Below are 17,845 nucleotides of genomic sequence, written 5' to 3'. Positions count from 1 at the left end.
ACAAAAAAAATTTCGGGCAAAAGGGGTGACGTCAGCCCGTGAAACTTTTTTTTTTTTTTTTTTTTCATCCATCCAACAAAAAGTCAACGACGGGGTTTTGCTGGACAGGAAGCAAGGGATTTTTTTTTTTCTAATACTCCTTTCTTCGCGTACTGCTTGGTGCACTTGTCTGCCTCTTTTCCTCTCTCTCTCTTTTTGGAAGCAGCACCACTATCAGTAAGTAAAGAATAGTTTCGTCTTGTAATGGCAGCTTGTTAAGGTTTGGATCTCTGACGACATGATTTCCCATTTTATGTTCAAAGCCACTTTTAGGTCCTGCTAGGATATGACCGTTTGAAGAAAACTTAAACTAATGAATAGAACACAAAACAACACCGAAAACACCAACGCAAAGTCGACTCCACAAGCAGTGTTTAACTACGCACAAGCTGCGAAGAGAAGCTCGCAGACACAGGAAACGCCATCCAATCATAGAACTACTACCGCATCATCATCCAACACAACGGCTACCTCAGGTCCAGATTCACCCGCTGATAAATCCAATCTCAATGGCAACCAACGGATAAATGGATCACAGACTTCACCATCACCCTCTGGAGAAAAGGCCACGCCTCCCTCGTTTGCTGCGGCTTTAGGAAGCACTTTGCCAAATGCGTACGTATCTCTCTTTTATATATTCATTTTCTATTCGTCGTCTTTTTTTTTGCATCTTTTTGCGAATTTTTTTTTTCTTTCGCCACCCAATCCAACCCACCCAACCCAACCCCACTCTACTTTTCAGTTCGCTGATCGTTTTAAAATGGCCCGCTTGTTTTCAATTTCATCGTATCTAACTTTATTTTGACCCCTTTTTATTTATTCTTTATTTTTTATGTTTTTAATTCCGTTTAGATCGAATGCTAAGCCGTCATCTACACCTTCGAAAACATCTAGAAATGCTCCCGTTCAGCTCCCTCGAGCACCGCCGGCCGATGCTGGTAAAAGTAAGTTGAAACTCGTTTTTTGTTTTTTACGGATTGATCTTGGAAATGGGGTTCACTGATGTTTGACATTTTCAAAGCAGCTATTCAGTTTGGTTCCATCAATCAGCCTGCGAATGAGCCACCTTCGGCTTCCAAAGCAGCCGATGTTCAAACTCCTCACAAGCCTACAGAAGTAGCCTTTGGTAGCTTACCTGCCGTCGACACATCATCGGTAAGTTGTTGCATTTCTTTTTTTTTTTTCTCGCTCTCTATGGCTCTGTCTCTCTCTGTGTTTGTTGTTATGACTATTTGACATTGGGCGGTGTGCGTTTCTTTTGAAAATATTTTTGGCTCACGGCTTCCTGGATTTATTTTCAGCCGGCTGCTGCAGCTGCTACTGTCCGATACGGTCAGGGTAGTAGTCGAATCCAAAAGACGTCAGATATACCAAGAACCATGTCGCCTTCTGCAAACACAACGCAGCAGACAGCTGCTGATACACACAAAAACAAATTGTTCACACAACCATTTGTGCCACAGGGTTATTCTCAACGACGCGGTTCCAACAACTCCATGGGTGACTCGCAAAATGCATCTCAACCTCATTATCAAACCAATCATGGTGGCCGTCATTACGGTGGTCATCGCCAGCATTACAACCATCAGGGAAAACACAACCCTCAGATGGGTCATTCTCCCAACATTCAAAATGCGCAATCGGGATACATTCCTCATCATCCCAAGAAACCCATCTCGCCTCACATGGCTACTGCCACTTCTCCATCTTTGCCTCCCGCTCAGAACATTTCTCCTCATACATGGACAGCACCCATGTCAGGTCACGGTCAATACGTAAGTGCAGGTTTTCTCTACATCTCTTTTTTTTTTGAAAGGGGTTGAGGAATGTTGGACGACAAGCCGGAAGAGGATGGGCAATTTTTTTCGGGTGGCTTTTTGCCTTATACTTATCATTACGTTTTAGTATGTGCGCCAAGATTATGAAGGTCATCCTCAGTATTTCCCGGCCCAGTATCCTCCTATGCCAATGTCACCTTATGGCGGCATGGGGGCACGTCCTGCACAATCCTTTATTCAACCTCCTAGAAGCAAGGCGTTGGCCATTATTGATCCTGTGACGAAAGAAAAGATCAAGACTGATTCCATCCTTTCCAGCCCCCTTTCCGGCACCAGCAGTAAAGATTCCGGAAGATCCGACGATAAGAAGGACAAGAGTGCGAAACCCGTCTTAACTTTCTCCCCTCCTCGACCTGTGAAGATCGTCGATCCTGCCATCAAGCAGAGTGAAGAACGTGAAAAGGCCGAACAGGAAGAAGCTGCTCGCAAACAAAAGGAGGAAGAGGAACGTAAACTGAAGGAAGAGGCTGAACGCAAGGAGCGTGAGGAGAAGGAACGCCTTGAAGCCGAAAAGAAGGCGCAAGAAGAAAAAGAGCGCAAGGAGCGTGAAGAGAAGGAGCGCGCCGAAGCTGAACGCAAGGCTCAGGAAGAAAAGGAACGTGAAGAGAAGGAACGTAAGGAAAAGGAAGAAAAGGAACGTCAAGAACGTGAAGAGCGTGAGCAGCGTCAACGTGAAGAAAACGAACGCAAGGAACGTGAACAGAAGGAGCACGAAGAAGCTCTCGCTCGCGAAGCTGAAGAAACCCGTGTTCGTGAAGCCGAAGAAAAGCAAAAGAAGGAACAGGAAGATGAAAAGCGAAAGAAGGAAGAAGAACAACGTATTGCTTCCATCGCCGCCACTAAGGCCGGTCGTGCTCCTGGTCATCTAGATCTTTCGGCTATTCCTCCTCACGTCATGTCCGAATCGCCTGCTCAATCGCCTTCCACCCCTACTCGTTCTCCCAAGGTTCCTACCACTCCCATGCGTACCATTGAAGATCCCAGCACCATCCAATACCCGCCCAATGTCAAGGCTCCCCAGGGAGGTAAATTGTCCGAAACGGGCAAGATTCAGTACGATCCGGCTTTCTTGCTCCAGTTCCAGCCTCTTTGCTTGGAGACCAACGAAGACTTGTCCGCGTTCCAGAACATTGGTGATGAACAAAACGACCGTGGTTCCCGCGGTGGTATGCAACGACGACAAACCTCGGAACGTGGTGGTCGTGGTCCCCGTACACCTGGTTCCCCCATGGATGGTGGAATGTTCCGCCACGGTTCGCGTGACGGACGTGCCGAAATGGGTAAATTCGCTGGTGGCCGTCCCATTGGTCGCCAAGGTAGCGGTAGTCATAACATGCCTTCTCCCGGTGGTCCCGGTTCCCCTATGCAACGTGATGGATCTCACGGTGGTCGCAGCCGTAGCGGTCGTGGTGGCAAGGGCCGTCATCCTCCCAGAGAACAGCAAGGTGGACCTACCATTCCCATGGATCAAGTCGTGCCTTTGGAGAAGAGTCAGAACCGATGGATGCCGGTGGCTTTGACAGGCCAAGCCCAGAAACCCGCCGACGACAGTGATTTGATACCCCAGGATGTGATCATTCGTAAGGTCAAGTCCTTGCTGAACAAATTGACGCTTGAAAAGTTCGACTCCATTTCCGATCAGATTTTCTCGTATGCCAAGCAGTCGGAAAAGGAAAACAATGGCGAATCCCTTCGTACCGTCATTCGTTTGACTTTTGAAAAAGCTTGTGATGAACCGCCTTTTGCCAGCATGTGGGCTCAACTTTGTCGCAAGATGTGTGACCTGATGACCGATGATATCCGCGATGAGACCACTGTCAGCCAGGATGGCGAAGTCGTCTCTGGTGTGTTCCTTTTCCGCAAATACCTCCTCAATCGTTGTCAGTCCGAATTCGAACGCGGTTGGAAGACCAATTTGCCCAAGTTGGAAGAAAGTGGCGGTGAAGTAATGATGACCGATGAATACTACGCTGCAGCCAAAGCCAAGCGTCAAGGTCTGGGTCTCGTCCAGTTCATTGGTGAACTTTACAAGCGAAGCATGCTTACCGACCGTATCATGTTGGAGTGCTTGAAGCGTCTGTGTAACAATGCTTCCCAGGCCGAAGATGAAGAAGTCGAATCGCTGTGTAAATTGCTCACCACCATTGGTGCCGTCATGGACAAGAGCCCCAAGCGACAGGGATGGATCGACGTCTTCTTCAAACGCATGAAGGAAGAAATGATGACCAGCCCCAACTTGAGCTCCAGAGTCAAGTTCATGATTCAGGCAAGTGATGTTTTTATGGGGCGTGGATCTTAATTCCTGATTTTATGCTAACATCTATATTTGTCATATAGGATGTCTTTGATCTCCGTAAGAGCAAGTGGGTCCCTCGTCGTGGTAACCAACCCGCTCCTACTACCATTGCCCAGATTCATCAAGAGGTAAGTTTTTTGACGGGCTGGCTTGATCGGTCGCTATATGTTTACTTAAATTCTATTTCTTGACAGGCTGAAAAGGCCAAGAGTCAGCAAGAAAAGGAGTCGATGAAGCGTACTTCCAGCAGCCGTGGTCCTCCTCCTCACAGCATGTCACGACAGAGCTCTCATCGTGGTGGTGGCGGCAGAGATATGCAACGTGAAAACTCGAGCAGCGGTGCACCTCAGACCGATGGATGGAGCACAGTGGGTGCTGGTAGCCCTACAGGTACTCCTCGAGGTCGTGTGAATGATTTAACCAATTTCGGCAAGACCGACCGTAGCCGACCGCGCGGTAACGTGTTGGGTCCCTCCAACAGTCCGTTTGCCAGCTTGAACCGCACTCTCACCAATAAAGGCAATGAAAAGATCGGACCCGCTGGCGATGGCAGATCTAGCCCAGCTCCTCAAACCACCAATATCTTTGAGTAAGCATAACAACAACAACAAACGTGCCTGATATTCGCCGGTCGACTCACCTTATGCTTTTTGTTTTTTCTTTAGTATGTTGGGTGGTGAGGGCCATGAAGAAGAGAAGCCTGTGGAAAGAAAGAAATTGCAACTGTTGCCTCGTGGTGCTTCGATGCCATCCGAGGAATCCGATGATACCTCTAGCCCAGCTGGTGCGGCCGCTTCCAGTGAAGACAAGCCCAAGTTGAGCGAAGATGCTGTCAAGCGCAAGGCTAAGAATACATTGGAAGAATACTACAATATCCGTGATAAGAAGGTAAGAAAAAAAAAGAGTCTATTGAAACCATTTCCTGACAGAGTCGTTGATATTGATATCATGTTTTTTGTGTAGGAATTGTACGAATGCGTCAAGGAATTCGATGAATTGGATCATCGTGTTATTCTTGTCACTCAGATGCTTTCTGTGGTGGAAAAGAAGGAAAACGATGTCAACATGGTGTGTGAGATGATTGGCGACCTGTACAAAGAAAACCTGATCGAAAAGGAAGCTTTCATCAAGGCACTGCAACCATTCATGGAAGGATACGAAGATTTGACCATCGACGTTCCTCAAGCAGGCAAATATGTGGCCAAGATTCTTGTCGCTGCCAAGGTTGAACCTTCCGAGGTGATGCCCGAAGAAGAAGAGGATGACTCTGGTTACGTGCCGCCTAGCAAACAATTAAAAGCAGAATATGAAAAGGTTTTGAATGCAAGCAAGGTAAGTTGACAAATGATTTCATGTGTTGTTTATCTGGCCAATGTAACTCACCTCTTTTTTGACAGGACGCGAGCGCCTAAAGAAGAAAAAAAAATAAGAAAAAAGTAGTAAACCATACAATCCCTAAAATTTGTGTTTTCTTTCGTTTTTGTACCATTATTAGGTTTTTCCGGTGACCTTTTTCTATTCACCCCACCTGGATTTAAAGGACTAAATATGTAAATGTTATCAATATTTCAGGATCACTGGAGAGATGACCTTTTGTAAAGAAGAGAAAAAAAAATTAATAGATGCTCCATTCTTGTAACATTTGCATTCACCATCAAAAATTAACAAGAGAGGCCACCATTTATTGAAACGAAAGCATATTACTGTAGCGTCTTCTCCCAGTTTGATTGCAATGCCTCATACAGTTTCAACCTTAAATAATTCACTGAATAAGATCCATCGATACGACACTGTCTCAGAAAAATATGCTGTACTCGGAACGGCACTAGCAAATGAGAAGGATAATAAGAGTTTTGTTATTGCGCGATGCATCTAGTATAAACCATTTCATGCTGCTGAGATCTATGTGCTGGCTTTGAGTTCCAAATTAATTTTATTGTGCCGTACTCTTCGATCCTTTTCGATCCATCAAGTAGACTGTGGCAAATAGAGCTTATTTCAAAAAGAAAAAGAGGCGCCGCAAAATGATTCAGTAACGAGCTGCATAGTGGGTGTTTGTAACTCCGAAGGATCCAAACCACGCCTATTGTTTAATATCACTGAGTTGCCCTTGATCAACCTTGCAAAAGGCCCAAGACCACCCATTCCCATAGTTGTATACATCTATTACGATTGATTTCTTAGGTGTACGCTGATGGATGGGTGCCAAAAAAAATAAGAAAAAACCGTAACTCGGCCCGATGCGCCTCTACAGAAATGCTTCGAATTTGTACGGATTCGTCTTGAAAAGGCGGCTTTGGATGGACCAAAATCTGAACAATAGTAATGGATGCCGTGCTTTGGGACAGGATCAAAGTGAATCGAACCCATGGACCGCTTCCATCTTGTTCGATGCCTTTCGGACTTGAAATCATCAAAATGTCCGCTTGGACTTATTTATGCATTATGCCCTTTATCTCGTTTTTTGAAGACGTGTCTGAAACTTTTCATAAGGAGAAACATCCTTGTATCTTCCAAATTGTTGCCGGGATACTCATAAATTAATTTCACGCGTCTATACAAATGCGGCACGTCTCTCTACACCTAAATCGTATTTTTTGGTTTTTTCATTCGATGACTGCCTTTCAACCTTGTCATGACTTGCGAAAAAGAAAAATCATATAAAAAGAAGGCAAAATCCCTTTTTTTTCCTAAAAGTTATCCATCATGCCAGACCGCAAATTTCTGAAAAACGCCTCTTCCGCTTCTCGTCGTGCCGCAATGGCCAAAAAGCTCTCTCGTCCCTTGCCTTCGGCTCCGGTTCCTGCTCCTGCTCCTGCTCCCGTGGACTCGTTCTCGTTCGTTGCCGTTGTGCCCTTGTCTTTGGCCTTGGTGCCTTCTTCTGTCGTAGCCTCTGCGCCTTCTTCTTCTGCCGTCGTGTCTGGCTCCTCTGTTGCCGATGTGCCTGTTTCTTCTGCTCCTGTGGCCTCTGCGCCTCTCAACTGTGTTGGCATCCTTCCTTCGTCGGCCTTGGTGCCTTCTTCTTCTGCCACCCTGCCTTGCTCCTCCGGTGCCGGTGTGCCTTCTCCTGTCGTGGCCTCTGTGCCCTCTTCTCTTGCCTCCGTGCATGGTTCTTCTGCTGCCGGTGTGCCTCTTGCTTCTGTTGTGGCCTCTGCGCCCTTTAACTTTGTTGCCGTCGTGCCACCGTCCGTTGCCGGCATGCTTTCCTCTGTTGCGGCCACTGCGGCCACTTCTGTTGCCCTTGTGCCTGCCTCGTCTGTGGCCGTTGTGCCTTCTTCCGTTCTGGCCTCTGCGCCTTCTTGCTCTGCCATCGCGCCTTGTGCCGATGTGCCCACTTCCTCCTTAGCCTCTGTGCCCATGTCCCGTTCGGCTTCTGTGCTTGCTCCTGCCCCTTTGTCTCCTGTCCCCACTTCTTGCGCTTTCACTTTCTCCTCTGTGCGCATGCCTTTGGCGCCTCGTGGCGACCAGATTTATCTGTCCGAAGTCGAGGATATCCTTCGGGAAATCCTCGACGAAGAGCCAGTCGATGGGGAAGGTGTTGGTGATGGTAGTGTGGTCGTTGTTACCTCGAAGGAAGAACAACTTCCGACTGCGGTCATCGACATCGATGATCCCATGGACTGGGAATGGTGCGACTAGTTTGGCCCACTGCGACTAGTCGTTAAAAAAAGAGAAATTTTTCCCTTTTCACGTATCCCACCGCCCGGCGTTTTTTCCTCTTTCTTTTTATTTTTATTTTTTATGTACTTATTTTTTTCCTTCACCCCTTTTGCTTTTCTCTTCTTTTGCTTGTTTCTTTTTTTTTTCCTTTTTTGCTGTGGTTCTTGTCCTTGTTGTTGCTGGTCCTTGTCTGTTGCGCTCTTTTGTGGTTGCCTGTCGTTGCGTCCTGTGCCTCTTGTGCCGCCTTGTCCTTTGGTATCTCGTCCTTTGGAACTTCGTCCCTTGGTGCTTCACCCTTCCTTGTTGCCTGTGGCCTGTGGCCTGTTGCCATTTGTCCGTTGTCCGTTGCCTGTCGTTTGGCTTGCGGCATTCTGTTCGCGGTGTTTTCGCGACTTGGTTTTTCTGGGCGTTCTTTTGGCGACCTTGTCCGCCTTCTTTCGCTTGCTGGCTGGTGGTGGTCCGGCTTTGTTGGGACCTTTCTCCTCGGTTGTCCTCGGTGGACTTTGCTTCTTGGCCTTCGTTGCGGCCACTTTCCTTGGCCAGGCCATTTACTTGGGTCATTTTTCTGGTGCGGCCACTTTTCCGGGGCCACTTTTTCTCTGTGGCCCTCTTCCCGTCGGCCGCTTTTTCTAGGCCACCTTTCCTTGGTGGCCATCCCTGGGCCACTTTCCTCTGGCCGACTTTCCCTGTGTGGCCCTCTTTCCTTGGATTCCTTTTCCTGCCGGCCGCTTTTCTTGGTCACCTTTCCTTGGTGGCTGTCCTTGGACCATTTTCCTTGGGCCACTTTCCTTCCGTGGCCTTCTTCTCTGGCTACCTCTCTCGGCTACCCTTTTTCTGGGCCACTTTTTCTTGAGTGGCCCTGCCTTTGGTCGCTTTCCACGGCGGCTTCCCTTCAAAGGGAAGCCTAAAACAAAGCTCAAACATAAAAACAAAAATACAATATATTTGAACAAGCAACAACAAAAAAGCCGTTTAAATAAAAGTGTATTTGCCGATCGTTTTCATTGTGACACTTGCCGATATTAACAATAGTTGAAATTATTTATTGCCAATCTTTGGATATTTGTTCCAAGCACAGAACTGAAATCTAGGGCAAAACTCGACTGATTGGTGGCCGAGGTATCCGGTCCATTTTCTTTTTTCGTTGGTGTCGAGTGACACTGACGAATAAAAAAAATGGCCATGCGCATGAAGTACTGAACTTTCAGAGCATTCAATGGGCATGGATGCCTCATCGACTTTGGACATCAACATTATGGTTTCGTCACCGATAAGCATCGTTTTATCAAGAGGTATCATTCCACTTGGTAGTGATTGGTTGTCGTTCTCAATAAGGTGACAGATAAACTTTTTTTTTTCCTTGTCAACTTGGGCACGCAAATAAATTTTGTGGCAGCAAAAGAAATCGATCATCCGTCGTTGTTCTTTTTAATGATATATTGTTTCATTTTTCAGAATGTAAAAAATGAAGAGAGAGAGAGAAATAAAAAAAAAAAACCTATCAAGAAAGAAAAATATAACAATTGAACCGCAATGATTACATAGAAAAAATAAAAGCATGGTCATGAAAAATAGATATGAAAGCAGATTTCAAACAGAAATTGCCAAGCAGAAGGTATGAATGAGTTATATACAGCTTGTTGAAATGGAAATGGCATTTAATCGCGCTGTTCTTCATTGGCCTTTTGTCGGGCTCGAAGCTGGAGTAAATAGAGAGTAAGAAAAAAAAAATGCAACACTCCGATCAGCAAAGTCTAAACAACACTTACTCTTTCCAAAAGCGCTTTTCCTCTTTCCTTCACATTGCCTTTCGGTAATGGACGGGGACCCTGTTGTTTTTGTTCGGCTTCCGTTTCGGCATCCTTGCGACGACGTTCCTTGATTTCCAGAATGGATTTGATACCGGAAGGTAGTTCAGCTTGACGCAACCATTCAGCCTTGTCAACGACCTTTTCAATTTTCGGCAACGGTTTTTCAGGAATGGTAGCGGAAGGCTGGTGTAAAAATGTTTTAGTCAAAAGCCCGGTGAGTCTTGAGGATCATTCAAAATTACCTCTTTATGTGCTTCAAAATACGATTGGATGCGGCTGGATAACATGGTTTTTCGCTTATAGGCATCTTTTCCTGATAGTGGCACGATCCACTGTTTGCCAAATTCAAGAATGTAAGCTTCAATGGTTCGTCCAAATTCCTTTACGATGCGAGGATGGATGTCATAAAGTTCAGGAGCAAGGTACAGAATCTTTGAAACATGAGCCAACGTGATATTTCTATTTAAATCAAGCACTCTGTGAGTTTTCCTTTTCTTCTTTTTCCTTGCAGTTTTTGGCGTTGACTTGTTCTCGTTGACTTACTTTCTGGTAGTATTTCGCAACATGGGTTCGATTTTGTGGTAGAAAGCGACTCGATTATGGCCAAGGTGAAAGTTCAAGCTCATGTCGAGCGCTTCATGCAACTTTTCAAGAATATATTGCTCTTCAGCAATGCGCGTTTTATCGCTCTAAACAATGTAATTAAATTATTTCCTGTTGAGCGTGATAGGCCAAAAAAAAAGTCAACGTACCTCAAGCATGTACATTCTTGGTGTTGCAGAGGATCCAGGCAGTGATTCACCGGTCAAGGCTTCTTTGGCTGATGTAACACGGTCCACTTTACCTCCTTCATCAACGGTATCATCTTGTTGGACGTCGGTATTGCTTTTGCTCGCTTCGTTACTGCTTGCCGGGTCGATGTTTACTTGAGCTGTCTTGTCAGTAACAGGCTCAGTGACGGTAGTTGGAGATGGCAATGGGTCAACTGGCTCATGCTGGTCAATGACAGTTTCATTCACTGGTGGCAATGACTTGGTCACCGCATCGGCCACTTGCAGCGTAGTTTGTTGTCTGTCAATGTCGCTATCAAGTTTTTCACATTTTGTCACAGACGCGCCATGGCTGTTTTCGCTGGAAGGAACTGAGACTGGGACTGGATCAGTGTGAGGTTTCTTCACAGTGGAGGATCGTTGCGACAAAGTATCTTCCAGGGCACGTTTGGCCGGTACGGTAGATGCAGTATCGTGCTGTTTGGTCGCAGCGTCGTGCGGATGAGGCTTGTCCTTTACGGTGGCTGCTGGGGTTGGGCTCGGTGCAACGGTACAAAAATTGATCTGCTGCTGTCCCTTTGTCAAAACACGCGTAGATCGTCGTTTCGGCTCGGCAGACTACAAACAATTGTTAACCATGGCTGCATCATTGATAATCAACAATGGTTACCTTGCTGACGCTTTTCGATCTCGTCTTGGGTGCCGCAGGCTAAAACATGTCGATCGACCCATGGGTTAAAAAAACACGATTGACCAAAGCATGAGCGCCATGCTTTTTCAAAAATATAGCTAACCTTGACATCGTGTGCTACTTCTGGTTTGAAAAAATGTTTGGTGGTGTCTTTTATAGGTTTGTCCGTGCTGGAAAGAAATGCACTGGGAGACCGTTTGCTAGGCTTTTCATCGTGCGGTAATGGTCGTTCACTGTGCCGCTTCTACTGAAAGAGTGAATACGAAAACAAAAGGTATAAAAGATAAACGAGTCGTGAGAAGACGTACTCTGAACTGAAGCGATAATTCTGTTTGCTTCATTGACCACTCTCTTTTAACCTCAAAAATGGGCGAAAAGCTGTGTATAAAAAACAAGACAGAGAAAAAAAAAAGGTTATTTTGATCAAGTTCTCAAATTTCCAGCGCAGGAAATTCGGCACCCTAAATTTTTCAGTGTCGATTTTGACGTCACGAGTCCCCGCGTGGGTCCTCCTACGCGCAGAAACTGGCTGTCCACCGATTTCATTCAACCCCATTTCGGCACCGAAATGAATTCAGAGTTTGACGATGTAGGCTACTGAGGTTTTTTTTGCTATTTTCAATCACAAACCCAGAGGAAAAATAACTGTTCATTTGCGTGTACCTTGTAGGTCCTGACCAACCAGCCTGTGGTGATCGATAACGTAGGGAGCGGTTCCTGAAAAGCGCCATCATCTCTTTTCATCACCGTCCAAGCTCACCTTCTTTTCAATAGGGATCGGGGGTCATCAAGGCTGGATTTGCGGGCGCGGAACAGCCCAAATGTTTCTTCCCTTCATTGTAAGTCGTCACCTTTTTCTGTGTTATAATGTGCCTCCTTCGGGTTGTCGCATTGGTAACCAAGGTATTTCGCAGAGTCGGTCGCCCCAAGCATATTCGTATCATGGCCGGTGCGGTGGAAGATGAGACTTTTATCGGTCGCAAAGCGCAAGAATTGCGCGGTTTGCTGAAAATTAGATACCCTATTAAACACGGCATTGTGACGGATTGGGAAGATATGGAACGTATTTGGCAATACATTTACACGGATGAACTCAAGACATTATCAGAAGAGGTAAAAAAGAACACACTACCGTCACTTTGACACGTGTTTCATTTGTATGATAAAGATCCAATGTTTTTAAATGTCTGTACTTGTTTTGACAACAGCATCCTGTACTGCTGACGGAAGCACCTCTTAATCCACGTTCCAACCGCGACTCTGCTGCTGCCATGTTCTTTGAAACCTTCAACGTGCCGGCGCTGTTCACATCGATCCAAGCGGTGCTGAGTCTGTAAGTAATTTACTTTTTTCCTTAATGCATGCGAGGTTTCAGGCTCCATAGAGACGCCTCATGCCCATCATGTTGCCAGGTATTCTTCAGGTCGAACGACTGGTATCGTGCTCGATTCGGGTGACGGTGTGACCCATGCCGTACCTGTTTTTGAAGGTTTCGCTATTCCCCACGCGATTCGACGTATCGATATTGCCGGAAGGTAACGTACCGTCCCGCCCATTTCTTGGTCCCCATCATCCAATAGAATGCAAACCCATGGACTGGCTGACTAACTGACATTCGCATTGGATTATTGTTTGCAGAGACGTAACAGAATATTTGCAATTACTACTTCGTAAATCTGGTTATAATTTCCACACTACGGCTGAAAAGGAAGTGGTGCGAATTATCAAAGAAAAGACCTGTTACATTGCATTGAATCCGGCCAAAGAAGAAAAAGAGACCAGCGGGAAAATGGACGATTTTGTTCTTCCTGATGGTAACATTATCAAGGTAAATATTCAGTAAAAGAAAAAATGGGCACACGCCAAAAATCAAAAAAGTTCATTGACAATTTTGTCCAATTCATGTAGTTGGGTGCTGAACGTTTCCGTGCCCCTGAAATTCTGTTTCAGCCGGAATTGATTGGCGAGGAATATCCCGGCATTCACCAATTGGTGGTGGACTGCATTAGTCGCGCTGATCTGGATTTGAGAAAATCGTTGTACTCGAATGTGGTTCTTTCCGGTGGCTCGACTCTCTGCAGAGGTAAAAATGCAACCGCTATTATTCAACTTATGGATTGACTCCATACTCATATTTTCATATTTGTAGGCTTTGGTGAGCGTATGCTGTCTGAAATCAAGCGTCTTGCATTGAAGGACATCAAGATCAAAATCTATGCGCCACCCGAACGCAAATACAGTACATGGATCGGTGGTTCCATTCTCGCCTCGTTAAGTACTTTCAAAAAGGTAATGTAAATAATGTCTTGAAAGCTTGCTAGAGTGTAATAATAACTTTTGCGGCGTTTGCTTTTTCTTTGTCATCATTTCAGATGTGGGTCTCTGCAGAAGAGTTTCAAGAAGATCCCGATATCATTCATAAAAAGATATTTTAGAAAAAGAAAGCGCCACAACAGATTTCCCCCTTTTCATACCTCGTAGGAAAACTATCATGACTATTTGCCTCATGCAACGGATAATGGCGCTTTTTTTTACACGATTCTTTTGCATGTAAAAGAAATGATTTGTCTTTCCTATCTACTTCTCCATTTACTCTGCCTTTTTTTTGGTTCTTTTTCTGATCTTCTTTTCTTATTATTTCATTCTACTGTTTTCTATTTTTTCTTGTTCGTCTTTCTTTCAACGAAAAGAAGTTGCCATCAACTTTTTTTATTATTATTATTGATATTCTGGTATCTGTATACGATGAATGGTTCGGAATTTTGTTGTGTTTGCATTTTCTAAGCTCGCTTACGATCTTTGTTCTGTTTGAAACATAAGAACTGAAGAACTGTACTTTTGCGACTAAATACCAGCAATTCTTTCACGTGGTTCAGTTCGGATTGCAGATTGCCGGAATGTTGACGTTGGGGATCGTACGCTTGTTCGATGGTTTGGTAGATCAGTTGAAGGGTCTCGGAGGCTGTTGATGTCACGTATTGCGAAAGCGTTTGATGCATGAATTCAATTTCCAACGTCGCTTGCAACATGCCGCCCATACCGAACCGTTCAATCTCTCGAAAGCTTTCAAGACAATCTTTGGCCATGGCTTCCAGTAACGCCGACAAGGCACGGTGGATCAACTGCTTGGCTACACTGCTCACTTGAGAATGAATCACGACCATCGTCATTAGTGCTTTGTATACGAACGAGTGAACCTCTGATGAGGATGGGAAAATTAAGAGAGACAGATCCATCAGCAACCCACGTCACAAAGTCATTCATTACGGTGTGTCACTCTACCTGTAGGTTTGGAGATGCTGAACCAGTCAATGCCGTTGGACAGGATGCCCCGACGAATAATATCACGAATCAGTGATGATTTTCGTTTGATGTAATCGTTGAACAGAATATGGTCCAATTGATCCACCACTTCGATCAGGGTCTATGGCACTCCTCAAATCAATATGGATCAGAAAAATGTAATTTGATCCATGCATACCTTTAGGTCTTCTTCCATATTACACTTGTAGGCAGCTTCAAACAGTCCAACCAGTTTTCGCAAAACATTGGACCGCATATGGCCCAGATTGCTCACCGTCAAAAGAATACGGATATCCTAAAAATATGAGCCATATCAGAATTGTTTTCTCTTGTTACTCGGCGACGCGTCAGTCTTTTGGTTTACCATGGAGTGCACATCAATTTTATCTCGCTTCTTGATCAATTGCAACTCATCCTTTTCGTTGAGCGGTTTATAGTCTGAAAAGGCGAGTTGGACTAGCCCGTCCAGGAAGGTATAAGTGGAATCGAGGAATGAATTTCGGATGCGTCCAATGTATCGTGGACTCAGTTCAACCCGCTGTCATGGGAGCCGTCAGTACCCATAAGATCCCATCATTTTCTGTCAGTTCGGCCTCACTTACCGCCTCGATGACTTCATCGCTTACTGCGGTCAGGTGGGACATTTTGTAAGCTGAGCGAGCACAAAATTTGTGATACATGTAATAGCGCTTCAGTAGACCGGTGTATTGTGGCGATTCCGGATCAAGAACCCACTCTTCCAATAAGTAAAAGGTCTTGGCATCTAGTGACCATGGTTTAGAATGGCATTGCCCTTTTTTTTGACTTTTCTCCAGCTTTTACCTCGTTCCCAACAGGCACACAAGACGTCGACAAACTTCCAGCGTGCTTTTTCCATAAGATCGGTCAGACCGGAAAACGCTTCTCCAGGTAAATGGATGGAACTGATGTCGTTGACACAATTGGCTAAATCGGTAATGATTCGCGTCAGATACTCGGACACGTGAATGGAATTGGTATTCACAGGAAGAAATTTGGGCATGATCGTTTGTTTATTGCCGTCCGAACGTCGGGCGGTTTCCAGCTCTTTCTGATCAAGGTCAAAGTAATTCGAGATGAGACGCGCGTAACGGTCAACGATATTGCGCGTCATTTTTTGGCAATTTTCCACTTTGGCAAGATCCACGCCCTGACGACGACGTTTTGGGCCTCCAGAGATCGATTTCGCATTAGCAGCCTACCCAGTTTTATATCGGTATATTAATGGAACGTAACACTGGAACGTAACACTAAAAGCAATCCATGTGGAACAAATACACTACCTTGTTTGCGAATTTGCCTTCGATGAACGCTTTGGATAATCGCCAAAAATCAGGTAAACAACGAAGTAACAGGGCTGAAAGCGATTGGACCAAATCTTGGGTCATCTGCCACAGTTTCAACTCGGATTCATGATCTAATCGAGCATCGTGTTGGTAAAGCGAGACCATGGACAAAAAGATGAAATGAAATGGTTACCACTGTCCAGTTCGATCAAGTTCAGATCAATATTTTTGGCCTTTGCTTGATCAATGGCCCTTTTCAACGCAATGTTACGTTGGACATCCGACTCCATGGTATCGCTGGCTTGCTTCAACTTTTCAATCTTTTCCACGTTGGCGTCATAGTTTTGTTGCATCAATCCCATCGTCCATTGATATTGGCTGTCAAGATAGAACCATGCCGGATCTTCGGTTGTATCCAGATCAAACAGAAAACTAATAGGAGAAATCCAGGATAAATATCGTGAGGATATGTGCATTTGCGTTCATTCAGTGACAAAAAATCTTACTTTATGGTTTTTTCTTGTTCGTCCATACTACGCCAAGCATCGGCCAACATTTGATAAAGCACGTTTTGCAGTTCGGCCACAATCTTGTTGACTTCGGCCCACACTTTATCAAAGACTTTGCGATGCAAATCCGTGGTATCTGCGTTTGCGTTAACAGTATCCATCATCGGCATCGAACCGGCTTCATTCGTACTGTCGGATTCTTCGTTTCCTTTGAGCACCTGATACAAATATTTTCCTCTCTTGTAATCACGAATGGCCGTCTCATACTTGTTCTATTTGAAGGTTTAGTACGCGTCAATCGGGTTTTTCTGTTATCCATATGTCTATGACCCAGTTACCTGCTTGATGGATTCCAACAAACTGCTAGGAAGATTGAAAAAGAATTTGTACCGCTGCAAAATATTCAGGGTACTGCGTACTTTTTCCACCTTTTGACGACGTTCCACGATAGGACCGTAGATCTGATCCGCACGCGAATTGGCATCTGTCAAAAAGTTTTTTTAGACATGTCGCATATAATAAAGACGTAGAAAAAGGCAAGAGAGTACCTTCCAAGGCTTTTTCCAAGTTCCTTGTGCCAAACTCTTGTTCGGCATTCAATTGTTTGGACTTCATCTCTTCGTAGACATGATCGATGGTAGTTTTTGCGCTGACAAACCGATCGAAATTGGTGTGAACAAGCGATTTCAATGCTTCGGCGCGTTTATCCACTCCACGACGAAGGTATTCTTCTCCAGCCACCAGATCATTATACGTTGTGTGTTTATGCACCTGCAATAAAAACTGCTGTGGGTTGAATGACTTGTTGGATACAATCAAACTCGATTCTTTTTTTTTTTGAATAAACAGAAACAAAAGGTTATTTGTCAGTTATTGCGTCCTTTTTTTTTGTTAACTTTAACTATATTATCTGACATACGTTCTTTTAGTTGTGATATATTGGCGTTGCGTGGTATTTTACTATGGTGATCGGGATGAGTGATGATATTGTGAGGTTTTCGTTTATGGAGCTGGGGAGAGTCCTGCCTACTTTTCAAAAATGGACGCGTGTATTCCCAATGGGTCGCTATCGTCCATCATTTGCAGATCGGTTTCGTTTTCGGTGTCTCTCAAGGCCGGTTCGTGGGCGTCCATCATGCCGGCGCGGGAAAACTGTTGAAGGGTGGATTCCTGTTCATCCTGGTGACCGGTGGCTTCATCCGTCCACACTTCCGGTTCCAAAGAATCTAAATTGTAGAATCGCAGAATGGCTGCATCTTCAGCGTATTCCTGCACTTCCCTTCGGTAATCCATCAACCGTGTGATACAAATTTGGTTCAGACGATGAATGGCAAGGCAAACGAAATTGGATGGCGGAGTTTTACACTTTCAAGCTCCATTGTGCGCAAGCTGCCCTTTCTCCTGGCTGGAACACCATCGTGTGGAGAAAAATCAGTAGACGATGTAGGCGATGAATTGCTTTATTCATTATTATGCTGCTTGATCTGCATTTGTTACAATGCCTTGCATTGACAGGCATGTAGATAATAGTGATATCGACTGGATATTGAATTTCCAGCATGTGCTGCGGTTGAAGACGAAAAGCGCAACGTCACGATTTAATAATCAGAGATTTTTCATGCCA

The 17,845-nt window shown here is 45.1% G+C and overlaps 6 protein-coding genes across 6 annotated transcripts; 2 read left to right on the top strand and 4 right to left on the bottom strand.

Annotated features, from left to right (window-relative positions):
* Nucleotides 1-90: 90 nt before the first annotated feature.
* Nucleotides 91-5,925, top strand: BYT42DRAFT_551440 (uncharacterized protein). Its single transcript, XM_051566258.1, has 11 exons — nt 91-216; nt 303-654; nt 892-983; nt 1,064-1,194; nt 1,503-1,814; nt 1,945-4,143; nt 4,215-4,301; nt 4,368-4,762; nt 4,839-5,061; nt 5,137-5,505; nt 5,571-5,925. Exons 2-11 carry the CDS (start codon nt 353-355, stop codon nt 5,583-5,585), a joined length of 4,125 nt encoding a protein of 1,374 aa, XP_051428085.1. The 5' UTR covers nt 91-216; nt 303-352; the 3' UTR covers nt 5,586-5,925.
* An 863-nt stretch (nt 5,926-6,788) lies between these two features.
* Nucleotides 6,789-7,631, bottom strand: BYT42DRAFT_551438 (uncharacterized protein). The gene has a single exon (XM_051566257.1). It carries the CDS (start codon nt 7,614-7,616, stop codon nt 6,864-6,866), a length of 753 nt encoding a protein of 250 aa, XP_051428084.1. The 5' UTR covers nt 7,617-7,631; the 3' UTR covers nt 6,789-6,863.
* A 314-nt stretch (nt 7,632-7,945) lies between these two features.
* BYT42DRAFT_551437 (uncharacterized protein) lies at nt 7,946-8,801 on the bottom strand. Its single transcript, XM_051566256.1, has one exon. The coding sequence runs from the start codon at nt 8,379-8,381 to the stop codon at nt 8,124-8,126; it is 258 nt and encodes an 85-aa protein (XP_051428083.1). The 5' UTR covers nt 8,382-8,801; the 3' UTR covers nt 7,946-8,123.
* A 690-nt stretch (nt 8,802-9,491) lies between these two features.
* BYT42DRAFT_541801 (uncharacterized protein) lies at nt 9,492-11,053 on the bottom strand (the record flags this gene model as incomplete). Its single annotated transcript, XM_051565573.1, is given in 6 exon segments — nt 9,492-9,533; nt 9,603-9,827; nt 9,887-10,103; nt 10,188-10,333; nt 10,397-11,032; nt 11,051-11,053. The coding sequence occupies 6 exon segments, from the start codon at nt 11,051-11,053 to the stop codon at nt 9,492-9,494; spliced, it is 1,269 nt and encodes a 422-aa protein (XP_051428082.1).
* Nucleotides 11,054-11,662: 609 nt separating this feature from the next.
* Nucleotides 11,663-13,805, top strand: BYT42DRAFT_551432 (actin-related protein). Its single transcript, XM_051566255.1, has 10 exons — nt 11,663-11,694; nt 11,776-11,808; nt 11,880-11,944; nt 12,020-12,218; nt 12,314-12,438; nt 12,518-12,640; nt 12,744-12,933; nt 13,014-13,188; nt 13,255-13,394; nt 13,478-13,805. Exons 1-10 carry the CDS (start codon nt 11,674-11,676, stop codon nt 13,538-13,540), a joined length of 1,134 nt encoding a protein of 377 aa, XP_051428081.1. The 5' UTR covers nt 11,663-11,673; the 3' UTR covers nt 13,541-13,805.
* An 80-nt stretch (nt 13,806-13,885) lies between these two features.
* Nucleotides 13,886-17,514, bottom strand: BYT42DRAFT_609333 (exocyst complex component Sec5-domain-containing protein; the record flags this gene model as incomplete). The annotated part of the gene is made up of 13 exons (XM_051571253.1): nt 13,886-14,304; nt 14,388-14,529; nt 14,587-14,703; nt 14,773-14,946; nt 15,011-15,171; nt 15,231-15,624; nt 15,710-15,843; nt 15,906-16,144; nt 16,219-16,493; nt 16,560-16,705; nt 16,770-17,048; nt 17,141-17,181; nt 17,252-17,514. 13 exons carry the CDS (start codon nt 17,512-17,514, stop codon nt 13,886-13,888), a joined length of 2,784 nt encoding a protein of 927 aa, XP_051428080.1.
* Between the last annotated feature and the right edge of the window lie 331 nt (nt 17,515-17,845).

Source organism: Radiomyces spectabilis, assembly GCF_025331425.1.
Source record: "Radiomyces spectabilis strain NRRL 2753 chromosome Unknown BYT42scaffold_1, whole genome shotgun sequence".
NCBI lineage: Eukaryota > Fungi > Mucoromycota > Mucoromycetes > Mucorales > Radiomycetaceae > Radiomyces > Radiomyces spectabilis.
Note: the sequence above shows the minus strand (reverse complement) of the source record. Positions and strands in the feature narration are given on the sequence as shown.

Coding starts and splice junctions, on each gene's coding strand:
- BYT42DRAFT_551440 (XM_051566258.1), top strand. CDS start 353: ATGAATAGAACACAAAACAACACCGAAAACACCAACGCAAAGTCGACT. Junction 655..891: donor GGAAGCACTTTGCCAAATGC/GTACGTATCTCT, acceptor AATTCCGTTTAG/ATCGAATGCTAAGCCGTCAT. Junction 4,763..4,838: donor CAAACCACCAATATCTTTGA/GTAAGCATAACA, acceptor TTTTTTCTTTAG/TATGTTGGGTGGTGAGGGCC.
- BYT42DRAFT_551438 (XM_051566257.1), bottom strand. CDS start 7,616: ATGCGCACAGAGGAGAAAGTGAAAGCGCAAGAAGTGGGGACAGGAGAC.
- BYT42DRAFT_551437 (XM_051566256.1), bottom strand. CDS start 8,381: ATGGCCTGGCCAAGGAAAGTGGCCGCAACGAAGGCCAAGAAGCAAAGT.
- BYT42DRAFT_551432 (XM_051566255.1), top strand. CDS start 11,674: ATGAATTCAGAGTTTGACGAT. Junction 12,219..12,313: donor TCAAGACATTATCAGAAGAG/GTAAAAAAGAAC, acceptor TTTTGACAACAG/CATCCTGTACTGCTGACGGA. Junction 13,395..13,477: donor CGTTAAGTACTTTCAAAAAG/GTAATGTAAATA, acceptor TCATCATTTCAG/ATGTGGGTCTCTGCAGAAGA.